The sequence below is a fragment of the Camelus bactrianus genome, chromosome 16 (assembly GCF_048773025.1).
Source record: "Camelus bactrianus isolate YW-2024 breed Bactrian camel chromosome 16, ASM4877302v1, whole genome shotgun sequence".
Lineage (NCBI taxonomy): Eukaryota > Metazoa > Chordata > Mammalia > Artiodactyla > Camelidae > Camelus > Camelus bactrianus.
Genome location: NC_133554.1, coordinates 38,498,436 through 38,521,257, shown reverse-complemented (window position 1 = coordinate 38,521,257; position 22,822 = coordinate 38,498,436). Strand labels below are relative to the sequence as shown.

The window sequence follows — 22,822 nt, the reverse complement described above, 5'->3', positions numbered from 1 at the left end:
CCCTACTAATATGTAATTGATCTCATATGAATTGATACAGGCAGGACTAGTGAAAATGTTTTATTCTATGAAAATTATAAGTTCCAGGTAAGTCTTCCAAACTCTTTTGTGGGGGAGGGGAGGAGGGCAGGGCAGTTTTCATATATAAGAAAATGTGGTTAATATCTCTATTGTAAACCTGATTAGTCTGGTATTATAATTATTTGACAATTGTCAATCATCTCTTTTGAACCATGAACTCCTTAAGGATAACAGCAATGACCATTATATGTTACACTACCTGCTGGTACTTCTTTCCTGAGAGTAAAGTTCTAAAGTTAAGGCATAAAACGAACATTGAGTTTCACAAAAAAATCACCTGGGAAGATGCCATGTTGGGGACCAATATACCAAACTCTTATTAAATTCAACAGTACTGTATTCTCTGGTATTGGAACACAGTGCTGTTTTTCTTTGATTGAGCTTCATATGAAACAGCTGGCTTGTGTTAAGGGGTCATGCCACATAAAAGTACCTCTCTCAACACCAGCATCACTCTAAGCTTGGTGAAATGGTCTCACTATGGGAAGCCTACGGGAGCTGAAAGTACCTGAGGGAACAGCACATTCTTGATTCCTATCTCATGCTCACTCTGGAAAAGAAGTTAAATGAATGGAACTGGGCATAAACTAATTAAATTATCTCTCTCTTTTAACCATGTTAAAAAAAACAACATGGTTGCATATGCTTCGGTTTAAATGCAGGACACTGACTCTACTATAAGATCAAAAGCTGACTGTTCAAAGAACGAATGAAGCAGAGATTTTGGGTGATTAGCTCAAGGCCCAGAGTCAAAGGCATACAGCTTTAAACTCTCAACACCTGACTTTGCATCCTGACCTTTCCACTGTTGATGTGTCCAAATGAAAATAAAGTTAGAACACTTACCCTAAGAAAAATGATATATTCTGATTTTTTTTTAAAGCTTAACAGCAATGAATTAAGCGTTGACCTTCATTAAGAAGTGTAGTTAAGTCACAGTTAACTTAGCTATTGAAAAACATTCATAATGGATTTACACGAGGAGTATCAAGGAGTAACCTGCCTCCTCGCCTACCCTTTCCAGGTTATGGTTGGTTCCACTGCTATGCTCAAAAACCTCTTAAAAAAAAAATGTGTGTGTGTTTGCGTGTGTGTGTGTGTGTGTGTAAAACAGAAGCTAATTCCACATTCTCTTATCTTTTCTAGGAGCCTTTACAAAATCCTGATCTTAGCTAGAGGATGCAAACAGCTGGTTTATATTTGCATATACAAAGCTTCTCAGGTGGTCACTGGTAACTTCAACATTCACATGACAATCAATCATTTCAGTGCTTTAGTCTAGTGGATCCCAACCGTGAGGGCACACTGAGTTCACTGGAGGGAACTTAAAAAAACAAACAAACAACAACAAAAAACTGAACTGACTGATGCCCAGGATCCAACTCTCAATTAAATCAGAATCTCTGGGATGTTCACTTTTTAAAAAGTTCCCTAGGTAAGTATAGTGTGCAGCCAGGGTGGATAATCTCTAGCCCTCAGATCCTCAACCATTTTAACTCTAAAGACTTTCATTATTATTCTACTTTAACCACCTCAAAGCATGGCTCTACCTTAGATCCTGAAGCTACTACAACTTATTGTAACTACAAATCCTTTCTTGGAACAATCGCCATATTCGAACCATACTACTACTACTACTACTACTACTACTACTGCTATCGGTGAGCCTGCTGTTTGCCATCATCCCAACACCTGTCTTCGGATCTTGCCTCTCCCTTTTCTCAGAGTATACCAAGTCCTCTTCTGATTTCAGCTGCTTCTCTACCCATATGGCCAGCCATTCTGTAATGTTCTCAGTAGCCCCTCAGATTTCTTCATTTCCTTGTCCTGCCTCAGTAAATACCAACCAGTCATCAACTCAATAACCCAGGCTAAAAAAGTCCCAGTCAACTGCCAAGAATCCTTCCGTTCTTTCACAACAGTCCTTCACAAGTCACTGCCTCTCAACCACAATAGTCAGGTCCCTGTTAAGGTATTTAAAAAAAACAAAAACAAAAACAAAACTGTGGTAAAATATACATAATAAATTTACCATTTTAACCATTTTTATGTGCACAATTCAGTAGCATTAAGCACACTCACAATGTTATGCAACTACCACCACTATCCAATTCTAAAACTTTCTTATCACCCAAACTGAAACTCTTCATTGTTTATAAAGTATGCTTCTGATTCTGTCACTCCTCACCACAAAAATCTTTCACTGAAGCCTAAAATGCGTAATGAAGAAGGATGAAATTCCTTAGATCAACATTCAAGGCCCTCTATGACTTGGCCCTAACTAGCTTAATTTCTCATTATTCATGCATTCTAAACTCTAGCCATTCCCTAAAAGATGCTAATACTTACTCCATTTGGAATATCCACCCTCCTCAATGCTACTCATCCAAATCCTTCTCTTCCTTCAATATTCAACTGAAATATCTTTCCTCCATGAAGTCTTCTTACTGTTTTTTCTGAGTGAAGCAATGACTCCTTCTTTTAAAGTTGCACACCACCTGTCTATATTCTTTTGATATTCATTCTACCACATATGATAGTTATTTCTTTACATCTTATTTTACCCCACAGACTTCATTCTTCTTGAGGGAAACATTAAGAGGCAGCAGTGGGTTATGGGCACCCTTGGCCCACTGGACCAGCCTACATGGGTTCAAATCCCAGCTATGTCATTTTAAAGTGACCTTGATTAAGTTAATCTACCTCTCTGAGCTCCAGTTTCTTCATCTTTAAAATGGAGATAAGAATGAAGTATTTACAATAGTGCCAGACACATTAAATTAAAAAAAATTAAACAAGTGAACAATTCATCTCTATAACCTCCACATAGAGTAGTACCATGTTAAATACACAGCAGTGCTAAATGTTTGGCTAAATGATCAATTAGGCTGAGTAGATGCAAAGTTTTGGTTAAAGTCAGGAATTCTGATGTTCTTGGATTGTTCTAACTTTTCCTTTGTTTTGCCTTTCTGTGTCTCTGTCCTAGGCTCAGGGCTAAGGAGCCAGAATTGGTGACAATGGGTAAGTGAAAGTTTTTATTTTTGTTTAAAATCTTCAAATGCTTTTCAAGTAATCCAGCTTGTAAACTAAAATGGGAAAGAGTGAAAATCAGATCCCCAGTGCTCTCTGGACACACTGACTTTTTTTTTACATCACTATACTTTCCAACTTACATTGCAATTATTATATATGTAATTGTATCTCTCACTAGATTACAAACCTGAAAGGCACAGACTATCTCATTCAGTCATTTAATAAATATTTATTTAGTATCTATTATAATGTTAGGCATTGTTCTAAATGCTGGGAATACAACAATGAGCAAAACAGAAAAAAAAATCTTGGTTCTAGGAACATAGTTGATATTTATATTTATGTCAGAAATGAGGAGGAAATTCTAACAATACAGGAATCTTCAAAACTCCTAAAATATAGATTTCTGGTCCTTGCTGGTACTGTTATTGCAGGAGGAGTACATTTGTATATGCATATACACATTTCATTTTGTTTGTCCTTAGCTTTTCACTGACTCCTAGGAATCGCTGAGGGTTACAGAGCTGTTTCACAGCACTAGGGAATCATATATTGTATATTCTTTAAATTATAAAACATAATACACTAATACTGTCAATTAAACTACTGCATGTGGGGAGCCAAAAATTATACTATTGCCTACCAAGGACTTAAACTGGCCAAAATGGACATGTAGGTTCTCTTGATGCCTTTATGACAAGAGATTCCTGTTTAAACATTGCCTGTACAAGCCAAACCTATTCAAACAGGGCCACTTCTGAAAGTGAAAGAAAAAACTTATTAATAATTATACCAGGACAACAGGTAAAATCCAGGAGTCCTGGCAAACTGGGACACATAGTCATCCCATTAAACTTCTCATCTCCATTGGTTTTAGGTTGTAATTGTTTCTAGCACAGAAGACCTGTACCATCCATATTCTCTATAAAATGCTAAGATTATGTTTCAAGTTAAAAATAAGCTTTCCCCAAAGCAAATCAAATTTTAATTTCTAACCTAGTACTTTCTGGGAAGGGGTCTGTTTATGTACAGAGTCCAGAATCCTGATGGAAGCATGATAAATAATGTTTTCCAATCAAACAATTAGAAACTGGTTTCTCTTGGATTAAATTTCAGTAGGCTCAAAGTAATTAAGTGCCAAACTGCTTTCATACAGCTTTCCAAATAGGAACTCAAAGTGCAAAATGAATAATGTAATCCTTTCAGGCTAGAAGTTCAGTTCAGAGAAATATATAATCTTTCTTAATTGTTAAAGAATATATTTTCTAGATGGATATATTAGATTTTAAAACTATGAAAATACAAAATACAAAAAGATATAGAGGTTATGATAGAATTTATTGTTCCTTCCAAACCTGGCTCATGCTAAATCTGTTGAATCCTGTAGGGAAATTTATAAACAGTTATAATCTAGACATTATCCTTTAAAAAGTTACTTGAGGATTTATCAAAAGATGCACGGTCTTTCAAAACCCAAGCCAAATTTTTGGTGGGCACTGATGTAATCATTTTTATTACAGTTTCAGGGGAAAACATGACCAACTACATGATACACATGTGGACACTTATTCTACACTTGATTACATCAAAATGCTCATAGACCTCAGATCTTCTAAAATGATATTAACTATTCAATTAGTTTTAAAAAGATCTGGTTTAAAATACTGTCTGCTAAAACTTACATATGCAATATAATATCCCAACTTTCTAAACTTAGAAAAAAATGTAATAAATGGTACTATATGTTCAATGAAAGATTACTAAAGATTATTTCTTTCCCATTACAACTTAAATATGATAAATACATATTTTTGACTCTATAAACTGACTCCTTTATTGACTAAATATTAGAACATTCATTAGATGCACAGCAATATATGTACTTAGAACTTACCTAAAAAAAAAAAAAAACCCGCCTCAAACAGACCTCAAAAATAGCTTCTTCAAAGCACAATTCCAAGATCATATATCTAAAACTCAAAAATTATCCCTTCTAAAATCTGCAGATACAACAATCCTCCAACTTAAAGAGAAAGCACTATCTAAAACCACATGTAATGCATATGCCATTTTTCAAAGATACTACAGAGGGAGCTGCTGACACAGATGGATGATACATTAAGTTGAAATCAACTAGTAACTTGAGATCCTATTAATCCTCAATATTTTTGTGTTTTAGGTAGTAAGTTTTCTTATTTTTCAGAGAGAAAAGAATTTCTTTTTGCTTTGGCTACAACATATTTCGTTGTATTAAAAAGCACAGGACACAGAAAACTTTCTATTTAGGGTATTAAAAGAATCAGCAAAGGCAGAACATATATGTAACTAAGGTATTTCTTATGTTTCCACAAATTTTTTAGTATTATGTACTCCAAGCTAAATCATGCCTTCCTAAAAAAGTCTTTACAATCCTGTGGCAGATACAGGTTTAATTCCTTTTTATGATTAAAGGCTCTGGCGCTTTTCAAATGGCACCACCACTGGAAAATACCTTTTTTTCTGTGTATCATTCTACATGTAGATAAAAATTATACAACAGAAAACAACAATATTGAGGTTTAGGTCTGAGGATTTTTTTCCTATCTGTAGCCAGCTAATTACTGTGAAAGCACAGGCTTTTTTAACCTAGAGGTAAAGAGTTAAATAAAAAAGCAAAACATTTAAGTAAATGGTATACTAGGGGATTCCACAAATATTTTATGACAAAGGCTTTTTATTTAAACATTCATGAACAATTCTGGGGAGAGGAATTTCATAGAAACAGTCTGCTAGCTAATGAAATGGGCTGAAGTCAGCTCCCAACAGCTACTATACCACCTATGCTACTCATGTTTTTAAACCATAACTATGCTAAATTTTCCTCTGCTCTGCAAATTTTTGAAGTAATAATGAATCCAGGATCTCCCAGACTCAAATTATGGCCAATAATAACAAGTGACTGAAAAGTCCTAGCTTATAAAAGAACACATAGGGTTTTAAAAGGAGTAACAGACCTAAGTACAAAAAAATAATGCCTAATGTAAACAATTTATGCTTGAACTGTAAGACAGAAATGGGTATGAGTTAGCTAAGTATTCAGTGAAGAGGATCTAAACATATTTAACATTTGTTAAAAATATTCATATTCACCAGATATCTTATATGAAAGCATTCTTTCCCCACAGATGGATTAAAGGATTCACTCAGCAGATCTAGGTTGGCCAAACCCTATACATTCCAAAAGTCTTTAGGACTGGCCCATGAGTGGCTCCTGGGAAATAACCTTTGAACCCTTGCAATATCCTGACTCATAAAAATGTCAGTATACCTGGGGCTTTGGCCATTCCAGATGGTTTAAACTAACAATGTGATTTATGGTGAACACCTGTTTTTGTCGCCTGGGGCCCTGGGCCAGCTGTATTAGTTCAACCTCTCCGTGAGAAGAGAGGAGGGATGGAGACTGAGTAGCTGAGGTCAGTCCCAAAGGCTCCCTGAGCCCCTGTAAAAACCCTGGACACCAAGGCTCAGGTGAGCTTCCCTGTGTTGTCATACATTGTAGACGGGAGAATTAAGCACTATCTGTGCAATTTCACTGCGAGAGGACAACTGGAACTTTGTGCCTGGTTTCTCTTGAACTCTGCCTTAGGCACCTTTTTCCTTTGCTGATTTTAATCTGTACCCTTTTGCTATAATAAACTGTAAACTTGAGTAGAACAGCTTTCCTGGGTCCTTGAGTATTTTCAGTGCATCATCAAACCTGAGGGTGATCTTGGACACTTGTGACACACCTATAAATACAGTAAAATTCTTATTTAATAAAGATTTTTTCATTTCCAAAGCCAGCAATTTTATTTCCAAAGTGGCAGAAATAGTATTACACATTCATAGGAATGCCCTTCAGTATGTGGATTCCCTTCCCACCAACTAAAATAAAGAAGGTGGCTCCTGGCCAGTATAGAAAGTTACTTCAACTAATGGAAACAAGTACTTCTCCCCTCTTACCAGCTTCCCTCTTTTCTTCTATGAGGACCCAGGTAATCTTCAGGAAGTCTATGAAATGGAGTAATTAATGCTCTCACCGCAGTTGCTACCTCTGACTTACTAGCTGAGGAGAAAAGAACTTTCTCAGTTCTTCTATCCTTGGGTTAATTTTGTACTTAAAGGGAGTGTCAGAACCATCTGGCCTGGCCCAAGATCTCATTTTTGTATACCAAGAAGTATACAAAGATACTGTTATCAGCCAGGAGCTGGTCAAGGGCCAGTCTTTTCTTTGGAATGTGCAGGACTGGAGCACCCCAGGTCCACTGAGTTAACCCTTTACTGTACAAAGGGGTTAGTTAGTTCCACAAAGGATTGGTGGGTTAAAACATCAATAAGAATTATAGTATTCAAGAACTTTTGGTTGATCAGATCAAAACATCCCTGCAGTGTTGATAAGTGACAATTCTATCACCTAAGCGACTTAGTCATTCTCTTTCCCTTTGGGAAGCTCTTAATTGTTCCTACTTACTAAGGAAATTATAAACAATAACTGTCTTATGTGGAAGTACCTACCACCTGTGTAAAAATGAGATTTTCGTTTACCTCACTGCTGAATCTGAAAAAGTATCTTTGCTATTATATAGTTGGCCCCCCATAACCATGGGTTCTGCATCTGTAGATTCTGGTACCCACATAAGTCCTGGAACCAATTCCCCACAGATAATAAGGGACGACTATACTGGTTCCCATTCAGAGTGCTGGGCTAGTTTTAATAAAAACCTAGAGTAAATAAACTGCACTGTTTAGGGTTCCCTGCTTTCACTTAAAGCTTTACCAAGTTAAATGCATAATGGTAAATGGTGGTGTTTTGCCTGGGAATGTCAGATGGGCTAACCTATGTCCCAACTTTTTGCATGCATAGTCTCAGGAGTTATTACCAGGCATTATTTTACAACTTCTTATTATCCATGATACCCAACATACTATTTTCACACATTAACAGTAGTAACTGGAGAAAATTAAAGCCTCTATCTTGAGAGAATCATATAAGTAGGGACTAAAATCAAGACCACAGAGTCAGATTGCCTGGAACTGAACCTCAATACCAACACTTACTTGCTCTGTGATCTTGGTCAAATTTTTTATCTTTTGTGCCTCAACTTCCTCTTCTGTAAAATGGTAATAATCACAATACTTTTCCCAGATGGTTGTTATAAACTTAAATGCATAGAGAACTTAGAATTGTGCCTGGTATCTGCTAAAAACTTACATAAGTTATGGCTATTGTCATCATCACCACCAACATCATTTTTCCAAGGAACTTGGGACATTTAACTTACATTCTTTCTTTAATTTTCACCTTTCCCCAAGTGGTAGAAAAAAGGGCAGTATTGTCCTCTTGACTGATCGGCAGTTGTTACATAATGACAAGAGCACTTTTCTGAGTTCTACTACAACACACGCCGCCTCACTGGTTGCATCAGCAAAATGGGGGTGGCAATAACGTATCTCATATAAATATCTGCTCAGAAGTCTTGTTTTGTGATATCGCCACTCAGAATATACTGATAATGTTGTGCTCTGTCGGATACTGGGGAATTTCAAAGTTACCTGGTTCCAGGTACTCAACCACTTCTGCAAGGATGAGATTTAATATACTTCAAGGCATGAACCCCAAAAGGTGCTAGAAGAACAAATTAATAAAAAATTGCTCCCTTCTTTCACATCCCCTGGTTAGGATACATTTCTTCAAAATAGTCAATGTGTGGAGGTTGGAGTATGTCAAGGGCAGAGAGTACCTGGGAAAAGGAAAAAAAAAAAAAGCCAAATTTAGAGAACTAAAAAGGAAACAAAAAATGACATAAATGCAAGTAAATACTATTAACTCTTTAATGATTTAAGGCTTAGTTTCAATTGCCCACTGAGATTAACTACATTTATCAGTCAAGAAACATGGTCCTAAACATTAAGACGGGCTTGTAAACTTACTATCTAAAGGACAATTCTACCTAAACCAAAATGAGAGAGGCAACTGAGTTACACCACAAGCTACCAGAATCCCTGCCCAGGAGAGAGTGTTGGAAAGAAATTTCCTATTTTTAACAATCAGTGTTGTTCTAAGAACATGAGGAGCCATATCTACCATTCATTCGTTCATTCCTCAGTTCAGTAAGTGTTTACTAAGTGCATTCTATCTGGCAGGCACTGTGGCAGGCGCTTGGGTAAAACTGATGAACAAAACTGATTATCATTCCATGTCTCATGACTAGGGGAGAGGGAGGCATAATAAATAGGCACACAAATATATGATTATGATATTTATTATTATGCAGGGAAGAAGTAAAGAGGAATGGGGAGGAAAAAGTTTCCCTGAAGTAACAGAACTCTAAGAGTTGAAGCCTGAATAGGAGTTGGTCAGGTGATGCAAAGGCATGGAGGCAAGAAAGAACCAGGCAGATTCTAGAAACAGAAATGCCAGTGCTTATGGAACATAGTGGGAGGAAAATAGACTGGAATAAAACAAAAGAGAAAGGCAGGGGATATACCACACAAAATCTCTTTAAATTATGTTAAGTGTTTTGGATTTCATTCCAAGTACAAAAAAAGAAGTCACTAGGGTGGGAAAAAAAAAAAAAAAGACTTTAAGGCATCTGAAATTTAAGTCCTTTATAAAAGCAGGATACTACCAATGTAACTTCTGCCACTGAAACATACAAATAGGCCTTCTTCCCCTACCAGCTATCTATCTAATCTTTTAAACTCCATCTATGATGTCACCCCTATCTTGCTAATGAGAAATACCAGGATTAAAGGACACAGAAGAAATTATTTAATAGGAAATAAACTGTGTAGGACAAGTTCAAATCTTCTGATCTTTAGTTTTTTAAGAAAAAAATTTTATTATGGAGAACATCAAAAATATAAATGTGAGCAGAATAGTATAAAGAATACTCTTGTCATAAAGAACTAGTTTTAGTAGTTATCTACATATAACCATTCTTGTTTCATCTTTACCCTCCACTCTTCCTATTTAATTTTGAAGAAAATACCAGACTTACTTCAGCTATACATCAGTAAATATCTCTAAAAGATAGTTTTCAATACCATCAAATATTCAGTGCCCAAATTTCTAATTTTCTTTTTTAAAGTCTGTTAGTCTAAATCAGAGCTAAATAAGATTTACATTTACATGTTACACATATATTGATTTATGTCTTTTAAGTTTGAACCTATAGACTACTCCATTTCATTCTCTTTTCCCCTTGCTACTTACGTATGGAAGACACCTTGTTCATTTTAAAGGTTATTCTTTGTTCAGCCAAGCATGTGTCACTTTAAATTTTTTAATTAAACTAAAACTTCCTGTATTGAAGAAGCCTTCGCCCACTTTAAAACCAATTAAATATAAAGGTTTTAAAAATAGTTTAGATGTTTTATGAAGAATATCTATATTTCCTTTCTGAATTAAAATGTTTATATTTAGAATCTTGGTATAAATAGAAAATAACAGATTTTCCAGTTCCTTCAAAGAATAATTTTTATCATACGAAAGATAAATTATTTCATTTCTTTATTTTTAAAAACCTATAATTAGCTGGTGTCACAAATTCACATAAATTCACTTCTCATTACGTGATAGAACAATTTTTAACATGAATATTTGATGCTTGAGGAAGACAGTTAGAAATTAGTGTTTTACTTGACATCTTTCGGACTCTAAACTCTGTATCTGAACAACATACATCCTGTCTTGGGGGAAAACATAATAAAATGAATGACAGCGTCCATTAGACAAAGCTATTTTACACTTCAAATCTATCTGCTATAATTAGAGGTTATCTAGAGGAAAGTGACAACCATACATTTTAAACCTTGATAGAGAAGAATGAGCCTTTCTTACTCCAAATTTGATGAGGCTTTTTGTAGAAAAGCCATGTAAAACAGGGTTAGACATTTGCACTAAAGCATTTAGCTGTGATTGTTAGCTTCAAAGGTACAATATTTTAAACTCTGCCTGAAAAATTTTAAATGCCTGTTTTCCTATGCTCCTGTCCTTTCTACCTCAAAATGTTTATCAGATGATAGCATTCCACAGAGTTTTTAGGTGGCAAAAACAGTGCTTAGACCAGGAGAAATGATCCAGGAATCTCAGAAGTGAGAAGGAATAGTAGTGAAGTTTCAAACTCCAGACTTCAAGCCTGACGCCCTGTTTAAATAGCCCAAATCCTCTACAACCCTACTATTATTTGTGGGAATAAAGTGTGTGAGATTATCCTCATGATGTAAATAGGACACAGGCAAAGAGTCAAAATATCCCAAAATACCATAGACTCAAATACAAAAAAAGCAAGCAGACTTGTCTAATTAAAAAATGAACTAAAGCTATATCCTTAAATAATGGTCATTATCAGTGTCTCAGCACATTTCTCAAATCTTCTAAGAACTGGACAAAAAGCTCATTGTGGTAGCTGCTTTTTAGAATTTTAACCTCTGTGATGTTAGAAGATTCATTATAAATTGGTTACATGATGAGTGAATGGCTTAGTTTTTTTCTTTTTAGATAGCCCTTTATCAATAAAACAATTGCCATGAATAATCTCAATCCGAACTGTAAAAGACTAAAAATATAACTGTTCACAGAATTCATTTTAATCCCATACTTAAGCAATGAAGCTACCCCTCCCCGTTCTCTCATCAGCTCCCAAAAGATTTTAAGTTCTTTAAGGTAGAGACTACATTTATTACTATTATTTTGTATGGAGTGGTAACATAAAGTATACAAATCCTAAGTATATACTTGGATTAATTTTTACACAAAGTATATAACATGATAAATTTTTACTCCATGGTTAAAATCTAGATCAAGAAATTAAGCATTTCAATATCCTATAAAGCCCCCTTGCCTCTTTCAAGTCAAAACCCATCCCCACTCAGAGATTAGCACTATTCTCATGTCCATTACCAAAGGTTCATTTTGCCTGTCCTTGAATTTTATACAAATTGAATCATAAAGAGTGAACTCTTTTCTATATGGCTTCTTTCATTTAATGTTATACCTTTGAAATTCATCCATGTTGGCTCATCCTTTTTATTGATGTGTAGTGTACCATTATATGAATGGACTGTAACACAGTATATTTATTCAGAGTACTCATGGCAAACTTTTTGGGCTGTTTCTAAATGGTATCATGAACAGAGCTGCTATGAACATTCTCGTACCTTTGGTAGAGACACACAGTCATCCATCTTGCATATACCAAAGAGTTGAACTGCTGGGCCATTAGGCTGGTGTATATTTAGCTTTAGTAGAAACTGCCAGTTTTCCTAAATGGTTTTACAGATTTACATTCTCACCAGCAGTAAGAGTTTTAGTTGATTCACATCCTTGTCAACACTGGGTATTGTCAGTCTTTCACTTCAGCCATTCTGGTGGGTATATAGTAGTATCTCACTAGTCTTGATAACTAACAACTCTGAGCAATTTGTCATATGCTTATTAGCCATTTGGTTATCCCCTTTTGTGAAACTCTTGAGTAACTCTTTACTGATGGACAAAAATTCTTGATTCATAGAAGCTCTTTATAAAATATTGATGTTCAGGTATAGAATTTACAGTTTGAAAAATGTCAAGTAAAATAGTTATTTTTAATGGTCTTCCTCAAATGCTAACCATTTATTTTAAAATTGTTTTATCACATAATCCATTCTGGAAACAAGTTTATTGTCTTTGTCTTTTTATTCTCTCAAACTATGGATGAGCATTAACTCTTAATGTTAATGGTGCCCAGTTTAATACATTTTTAAAAAACGGTCAATGCTTTTTACTTGTCTAGTTAAGAAATCTTTGCTTATCTCAAAGTCATGAAGATCTTTTCCTATGTGTTATTCCAGAAGCTTTATTATTTAACCTTTCACATTTAAGTCTATGATCCATTTTGAAATAATTTATGTATGAGTCATGAAGTAGATTTTTTTTTTCCATATGGATAGCTAATTGATTCCTGTTTATTGAAATGGCCACCATTTCCCTCTGGACTGCAGCGGCACCTCTCTTGTAAATCAGGTAAATATATACGAATACGTCATTTTAAAGACTCTCTAGTCTGTTCCATTAATCTGTTTGTTTATCCTTGTGCCATCTCGATTATAGTTGCTTCATATGTTTCTATATCTGGAAGTGTAAATCTCTCTGATAAACTTCTAGATTGTCTTGAGTATTTCAGGTCTTTTGCATTCCTGTAAACTTTAGAATGTTTGTCAGTTTCCATACACACATACAAAACCCTGCTGGAATTCTCACTGGGGTTACACTGAATGCATAGTTCAACTTGGGGAGAACGTGCATATTCACCACAGTGAGTATATTCCAATCCAGGAACACAAGAGATTGTATTTTTTTTTTTGAGACTCTATTATTTTAAATGTATCAAGAATATGCCCAGTACCACAAATTTTAGGCAGAGAGCAAACCAAATCTACTGAAAAGTAAACTACTCTAATCATCCTTTGCCTTTTCACACTCCACAGCAGCAGAATCATTAGCATGAACAATGTCTGCAGCTAAACAGCCTGTCTGCATTCAAACAAGGATCCTACTGGTCCCATACTGGTATATTCTTTAGCCTACTTATGAACCCAGAGACGCCTGGTTTGAATTCGGTCAGACTATACAAAGGAAAACAAATGATCTTTTTTGCCTTCACTACCTCTTCTTTGCCTCCTCTGCTTCTCTCTCAAGTACTCCAGAACTAAAAGTTGGGAAAAAGTAACTCCAGGAAAGATCACTGAGGCTATCATTCCAGACTCGCGATTTCTTCCTTCCTTCCTTCCTTCCTTCCTTCCTTCCTTCCTTCCTTCCTTCCTTCCTTCCTTCCTTCCTTCCTTCCTTCCTTCCTTCTGTCACTTTCATTCGTTCACTTACTCAATACTGACCACTTACCATGTGCTTAGTGCTATGCCTATGGACAAGAAAACCCCAAAAATTGGATTACAGGGACTCTTAGCAGGAATAAATGGACCCTATGGAGGCTCTGAATGGGCTTCAGAAGACTAGTGAAAGCCTAAAGTGACATAAAAATTGTGTGTATGTGTATTTTTCCAAAAGAAGGTTCATAGCTTTCATCAGATTCTCAAAGACTGAAAAAAACCCTCAATCATCCCTTTTCCATGCTGATAAAATGACAGCTATGTCTATGTATATGCATGTGCAAGTGCATAGCTGGGTGAAGTAGAGAATATTTTGTCAGATTTTATGATAGCTCAGATTCTGACTAGACATTATTGAGAGGCCTAAACAACATCAATCTTTAGAAAGTTAAACCCATTTCTGTCTCCCTAAGTTATTACATCAAGGTGAACACATCCTTTAAGATGAACAACCTTTAAGAAAAAGAAAGTGTATATATATATATGTTCACTTATGTACAAATATATGTGTATGTATGTGTGTGCTCAGTCAGATCACCCGAAATCAAAGAATATGATACTATGACTTTGAAGGTTCTGTTCAAAAGAAAATCCGAAGCTTCCCAGGGCTTTGTAGCTATTCTCTGACACATAAAAAGCCATCCAAATTAAAATCCAACAATAGCCAGGTAATCTTTCTAAATGCCATTTTCAGCATGACATTCCTTTCTTCTCCTTCTATTCAATCAATTCTATTCAATCAAATCTCAAAAGGTTCATCTTAAAGTTTACCTTTTCCATGTTTAAAGCATCTTTGAGATTCTAAGTCCACAACAATTTCTCTCTTTTTCTTAACAGTATGATACTTGTCTACCATCAGTCACCTGGGAAGCTTAAAAAAATACAGCTACTTGGGTCTCAACCCCAGACATTACAATTTAGTAGGTCTGGGATGAAACCCATGAATCTGCATTTTTAAGGCTTACCTGGTGATTCTAATATACTTTTAGGTTTGGCTGTCCAGCTTTTCACTATGCACAGAACACAGAATATCCTGTATTAATGTTCAACCATGCAGGCCACAGCACTTATCACAGTATTGATCACATTACTAAACTCCTTGAGGGTAGAAACTCTTAGAAGCTAATGTAGTTTTGAGATATAGGATGTGCACAATAAATGTTTACTGATTAATGAACATGGGCTCACAAGCAAGACAGATTTAGACTCCGGTCTTGTGCCACCTTGACCTTGGGCAAGTTACTTAACTCCAAGCTTTGGTTTCTTCCTCTCTAAAGTAGGGATAACAAGCCCTATCTGACAAGATTTTTAAGTATTAATTAATTAATATATGTAAAGCATCTACACACTTCCTGACACACAGTAACAAATGTTAAACATCTGGTCCACTTCCCTGAAAAAACGACCATGTTTTAAACTTTTTTGTGTGTCCTCCACATGACCTGGCACTGCACTCTGCACCCAGGACACAAGTCAAAAACATTTGTTGCCTTAACTACATCAAACACCAGTTGCCACTTAGATTGGCATTCCACACATACCAGGTATGCTGACCCTGAGATCCTTTTTAGATCTCAGAGCACAGATAAATTCATTATGTATAAAATAGTGGTGTCATGATGTCTTCATCTCCAACTATCTGCCTCACTTCTGAGCATTCCCATAGAAGTCATAAGCACTCTCTCATGACAGAGCTCAGGAGCTCCAAACAATAGGTGCTGTGTTTTAATATGTGTGATTTTCATGAATGCAGTTTGTTTCTTTTCTTATACTACTCACTCTGACACTATCTTTATAACTTAATTTATTACTCTATAGGAATGAGTTATGAGCAAAGATAGCAATATATACAGATAGCAGCCTATTACACCAGCCCTCCCTTACAAAAGAAACCAAGATATGTTTGAATGTAATAAACCATTGAAACCCTTAGTGAGTTTCTGATGCTACCTTCAAAATATTTCTTCACCATGGATCACTTTACTTGAGTCTCTGACAATGTACATAAGGCTTGTACTCTTTGATGCTGGGGTGGCATTTAAGTAAATTTGAGAAATAAATAACAAAGCAAGCACTAGACATCACTCTAAAATCACTTCCAAAATGTGAGGAACCAGGTGTAAAATAGCAACTGGAAAGATACTTTGATAGTTACTGAAACAAACACATTGCTAGGTAGTTTCAACTGGATGAAAGACAAGCAATAACTTTTTAAAAAAGTTTAAGGGAAACGGATTTCAAGAGGGGTAATCAATAAAATGAAATATGTCAAACCAATGAGCTTCAAGTAAACATACTATAAGTTTGATATTCCTAGTTTTATCAAACACTTAAAACTTTTACAAATTTACACTTCGGCCAAAGTTCTTAAGGTTCCTGTGTAAACAAGCAGTCAGATTCATAAGAAATTATTATTTCCCTGATTTTTATTTCAGGAATTAAAGTAGCACAGGTTTAGTTGCTGACATGCCCCAGGTAAATTTTACATGTATCAAACTTTTAATTTAGGATTAGTTGAGGAAAAGCTATCTCTCAAACCACTATGATTCTATTTGCCCATGAGTTGTCGTCTTCTTTTTTTTTTTGCCCATGAGTCTTGACATCTCTAAAAACAGCTATTAAGTAAGATAACCTGTTACTTTAAGAATTGTACTGTTTTTCAAAAGAAGAAATGTTTCCCCATACCTTTAACTTAGTTTCTGGTTTAAAATATTAAAAGATTAAAATAAAGCATTTAAAATCAGGGGCCAATTATTTTTATTTAAATCACTTAGACCACATATTATATTCTATTTTTATGTTGAATATTAGTATTGTTCCTCAGCTAAATATTAGCATTTGCTTTATATCAATATTTATCTGTCAAATAATAAATCCTAGAATTCACTTAAACTTGCTTATTATTCTAATTTGTCTCAGGTTTCCAAATCTCTTAATAAGGTTCATGTACTCTTTTTAACACTTTTGCTCTTTACTAGTACAATTAAACACGTTTAGCAAATAGTTTATCCCAAACACCAATTTCACTTACATTATCATGTTTAAAAAAACACAACATCTTCAATTCCCGGAAGACCCTTTTGCAAGAGACCAGATTCTGGAAGACGTTGGGCATCTTTTTGAGTGCTACTCTCTTTCCATCTCTTGGATCTGTTACTGACCTAAAGACACAATATTTAGGGGGAGAGGAGAAAAAGACAGAGAAATCAATTCCAATCTTTGTTCTTCAGTGTTTCAGAGTATGACAAATACCTTTATGTTAAAACACCCAGTATTAAATCCACTCAATAATGCTTAAGGTATCAGTGAGGAAGATTTTAAAAAAGTATAATCAAAGAGAATGTTTAGCCCACCCAACTCACTTGCCATGACTTTTCCCTTATTAAACCCCTGTCTAAGTTTCTTTAAGCACTTAATCTTCCTGAGAGGTCACTTAGCAATACATCTGAGGTAGAAGGGCTCTTAATGGTAAAGCCATTTTAAAGATGGTGGGGGAGGGGTAGGAAGTACAGGTCATTAACACAACTGAGATCAAATTAATTGCATGCTTTATTTCCAGAACCCAATTCAGTATGGAAGAGATGTTCATTCAGATGTTGTCCCATTTAGTTCAACATAGAAAACACAATTCAAATATTTTGGTTTCTTATATAAATGAACATCTTTAAGTAATACGGATTTCAGCACACTTCAGGACATAACCGTGTCCCCTTTTAATTCTGAGCAGCAGTTTAGGACTGTAGCTTCTAGGTTGTGATAACCTCTGCTCTTTTGTTTCTCAGTTCTTGGTATGACAACTGCCTCCTGTGGCTACTCTCTCTTTAACAGCTCAGTGTCCACCTTTTCTCTCTTTTAACCTCTTAACACCTGTACAACCAATTCCTTGTATTACATTTCCCTATGTTTGAAATACTAGTGTGTTTTCCATTTTTCTGACTGGACTCAATTGATACACATTAAATCAAACAGTTTTGGTAAAGAAGGCCAAGTGGCTGTTTGGCAACTTGATTTTCCATAAATTAACCTAAAGATTTTTTTCCTTCCATCCACCATCTATGACCGGCTATCATTGTAGAATTTATTCCTGTCAAATTTATTTTGCTAGATTCCTATCATTCTTTCAGTTCCTGTTTCAGCCGTTCAACGCTTTGGCTATCCCTATCAGATTCGTATCATTTAAAAATCTGACCTATATGTCATCAGGGCCTTTATCCAAGTTACTAATTAAAATTTAGAACAGGACTGAAGATTGTGCTCTGCAACAGATACAACACTAGAAACCATCTAAGAGGCTGGCATCTAATCATTAATTTTGGGTATGGTTATTCAATCAATCAATTAATTAATTAACTACAATCACTCAGTTTATTTCTTCATCTTCATATTTCATCAAATCAGATACTATCAAATCACCTTCCCAAAAATAAAGCATTCCCATTATTTACCTATGAGCCTAAAAATCGTACCAAACTTTTATGAATATCACCACTTCTTTATAAATTCATCCTAATGATCACTACTTCCTTTCCTAAGTGCTCATAAAACTCTTAAATGCTGCATTCTAGTATTTTTAAACAGCAGGAGGTCTTTACTTTCTCCTACTGATTGAAAATTTGGTAAGAACAAAATATCATTAAGTCTTCAATAGCTTGAAGTGTAATTCAACCAGGCTAAGAGACCTAACATTTTTGACCATTGTCTAAAAAATACCAACCAAAATCCACAACACTGCTTAAAATCCACATAAACTAAGAAAGTAAAATAGGAAAGAAACCAAATATAGTATTATAGTTAGACTATTAAAAATAAAATTCTTTTTTGGTTTAAATATACCACTTCTGTAGCTAGACACCAGAAGATGAAAATGTCAGTGAAATACAAGGAAGGGAAATTTTGGATCACACTCTGGATTTAGTTGTCATTGTCTCTTGTATTGTTTGTTTTCTGAGGGGGAGGTAATTAGGTTTCTTCACTGATTTTTGCTTGGTACCGGGGATTGAACTCGGGGACCTCTCGGGTGCTGAGCATGCACCCTACCACTTGAGCTACAGCCTTCCCCCTGTCATTGTTCTTGAGTCTTCTTTAATCTAGAACAGTTACTTAGCGTTTCTTTGTCTTTCACGATATTGCCATTTTGGAAGCGTACAGGCCAGTTATTTTGTAGACTGTTCCTCAATTTGAGTTTGTCTAGTGTTTTTTCATGATTAGATTCACATTATGCATTTTCAACAGGAACAACACAGAAGTGGTGTCTTCTCAGTGCAACACATAAGGGGCACATGATGTCAATTTTTTCCATTACTGGTGGTAACTTTGATCACCTGGATAAGGTGTCTGTCAGGTTCCTTCATTGTAAAGTTATTATTTTTTTGCTTTGTAACTGTGTAAATAATGCTATTCCTCATCAAACTGACCCACCACCATTAGTATCCCTTGATGGTTTTTGCTTAAATCAATTATTACTATGGTGTTGCCAAATTGTACATTAGTAATTTTTAGTATCTTTAATAGCTAGCCTGCACAATAAATATTGGTTTTAAATTATGAGTAAATTGATTTAACACAATACCCTTTCCAAGTCCTCATGCAGCAATACTTCTTCACACTGGTCTTGAACCCACTGTGGTGAGATAAGCTGCTCTAAGATAAATCCCCTCCTGGCTCAAGGTTAGTGCTCTGCCTTGTAATGTTTTAAGGTAAAATTCACAAAGCAGCATTTTATTTTATTATTCATGCAAAAGCCAGTCATGCCTGTGGCTGGTAACAATATAACTCTAATGAATGTGAATGGCAGTGCAGTAATTTCACGCCATGTTGAGTTTGTTCTCTCTTAACTTGAGGTAGCAGATGCTTTAGTTCAGCACAAACAGTGCCACAGAACACAGATAAGTGTGGAAGCCTGTTACACAGGAATTCTTTAATTTTCTTTGTTACTGAAAGGCTTGCTGTGTTTAGTTTCTCTGCTGCTGCAATACCCTGGTTATTCCAACTGCACTTGTTAATGAAGCTACAGCTGTAGAGATAATGAACAACATTTAGGGCAACTTTCTTCATTTCAGAAAAAAGCCATCCTTCGACCTACAACTCACTTATTGGTCAGTTACTTTCTCTAAAATACTGAATGCTCTAAATAAAACATTGCATCTGTCATTCCATCTGATTACCTTCATAAGCCTTCAAGTTATACTAACAGGCATTTACTTGCTAAGTTTTAAATTCATGGTTAATTCTATATTATATTAAAAATAAAGTTTTAAGGGTTGTGAGAAAGAATCCTTTCTTACATCTGCTTGGGGTGCATCAATCCTTTTCTGCACTTAGAATATAAGTTCAACTGTTTTTTAAACAGCTAGAAGAACCCACAAACCATTCTTCAGAGAGATATAAAGTCAGTCAAAAGAGTACAATACCAAAACAGGAAGCTTTTTAGACCTGGTGTGGTCGTTTTGTTGTGGAGTTTTCTTAATCCCAGGGAACTGTGACCATTGCCACAAATCTGCTTAAATTACTGACAAGCAGAAGGGCTGGAATTAAATAAGAGTGAAATTTATTATTGGGGATACTTTCCCAGGCTCTAGAATGTTACTTTACAATATCTTTAAATTAGTATAACTAATCAGAAAGAATCTCCAAGAAATTATATGCTCCTCATTCATTTTATGTGAAGAAACTTTTCCCCATGTATTTTAGCAGTTTTAAAGTTCATAGTTCTGATATGGGTTTTTAACTATCTAAAGCAAAAAAATAATTTATAATGAGAATGCTTCAACTTGCAGTAAGAAAATCAGGTTCTTCTAGTTTGTCACATTAATTTATAATCAGCAATCCTCTATTTTTTGCTAGACATATTACAATTACTACTTCAACTGTACCAATATAGTACACATCTCAGTAACAGAACTTCCTCCTAACTAGACTGAGTATTTAATTATTGCCTTTACATTCATTTTGAAATTTATTTCCTTAAAAGTTATTTTTATTTGTATTTAGATTAAATCTGCTTGAGAAAACAATAGTAAACTATGAGACAAAATTTTTGACAAGTCAGTCTAGAAAATGTTTATTTGTCCTTAGTACCTGTTATATGTTCATGGGCACTATAGGTTAAAGAATAAGGAACTTATTTGTATGACAATGAATGGTTTTTCTATCCTAAACTTCAACAGGCTATATAGTTTGTGTGCACTCTGACATAATTTACAAAGTTGCACACTAGAAGAACAAACCTTCTGGGTCTCCCTGCCCCCACCCAAAAACAGATAAAAAAGGATTCTCATCTTTCATATTTAGGTAATTTGTTCCATTAGTTGGGGTTTTCTGATGTTTGGTTCTTTTTTTAAAAAACCTGGTATTTGCTGACTTAGCTCTATACATAAGAGACCCTTTTCCTTTTATCCAAGATACTTATAAAATGATCCCCAAATCTGTTAATCTGATTATGACAAGGAAAAAAGGTCTTACACGATAGCCAAACCAAAGCAGTCAGATCATTCATTCTTTTTCTCATATCCTAACATAATACTATTGATCAGAAGATGCAAAATATCTACATTTAACTGAAAGAGTTAAATATGAACTTAAACATCTTCTACCTCTGTGTTTAAATAAGCATAAATAGCAATGACCCAGCAGCCACTGAGCCACTCTGATCTGTAGTGAGACACGCAGAGGTGCTGATAAGGGAGGAAGAATAAGGAACAAGAAACCCATTCAATATCAAGCTGTCATATTTATTTTCAAACACTTGTAACTAGTGAATAAGATCTAACTTTTAAGACCTCCTCAACTCCCAACACCAACAATCATTAAGTAAAAATATAGGTACAGAAATTATTTTATGTTAATTATTGTTGTCTTGCGAATTTTTCATGGATCTTTATATCATTAATTAATTAGTTCCATCCTTACTGCAGATGCTGGGAAGGCAGAGAGATCCTCCTCAGTTACTGTCAAATATCTCTGTAAGAGTCTGACCTGACTACACGAAAGTTGCCATACTGCCTTTTCAATGGGGATTTTCTCATGTTAGAGGGTGAACATGACACAGCCTAGTCTGCCAAGTCTAGGAAGTTTTCATGGCCCACTAGGCACAGTCCTCTCCTAGAAAAAGACCTATGAATATTGTATGGGGAGGAAAACCAGTTGCAATGAGGGAAAGGCTTCTGTACAAAGCCACAGAGGAAAATAATTCACAACAGCATCTCCTTGCATTTTAACAACTTTGGGCTAAAGGAAATTACAAAGGGTAACCAATACTATGTCACACAAAAATGTGCATGCTTTTAATCTCATTGATGATTTCCTGAGGGAGATGTGTTCAGTAACAGGAACACTGAGGGATATAAAGATTTTCTTAAATACTAAAGAATGGTAATTTTTGTTGTACATTTGGTTTATAAATGTAGGAGAGACCAAATGAAAGAAAAGAACAGCTTTATTCATACAGTAGCTTTATAAGATTATGGCTCTGCTGATGTCAAAAATTGTAATGAATTTAGAAACAGAAAGTTCACATCATCAGGAAAAAATGTTTCTTTTTAAACTGCCTTTAACTGTTTATAACTTAATTTAATAGAGAATGCTTTATCATTGGATATTTTAGTGGTTAAGCTAATATTTTAGTTATTACTTAACATAAAATATGTCTCAGTATGCTGTTAGTTGAAAGCAAACTAAAAATACCAACAGTAAATAGTCATTTTTGAAATAAAAGCGAAAATTTGAATATGGCTTAGAATTATGATTATAAATACCCATATTTTCTAGAAGTGTATATACTTAAGTATACATAGGTGAAATGACATGAGTCTAAGATTTGTTT

General features: G+C 35.0%; 1 protein-coding gene across 1 annotated transcript in view; it reads right to left on the bottom strand.

Annotated features, from left to right (window-relative positions):
- The window catches only part of NLK (nemo like kinase), a 131,892-nt gene that overhangs the window by 42,817 nt on the left and 66,253 nt on the right, over positions 1–22,822 (bottom strand). Inside the window, exons 2-3 of the mRNA XM_045519052.2 lie at positions 17,033–17,162; positions 8,818–8,873 (exon numbers count right to left, since the gene is read on the bottom strand). Coding sequence (XP_045375008.2) covers positions 8,818–8,873; positions 17,033–17,162 — 186 coding nt within the window. The remainder of the gene's footprint in view (positions 1–8,817; positions 8,874–17,032; positions 17,163–22,822) is intronic.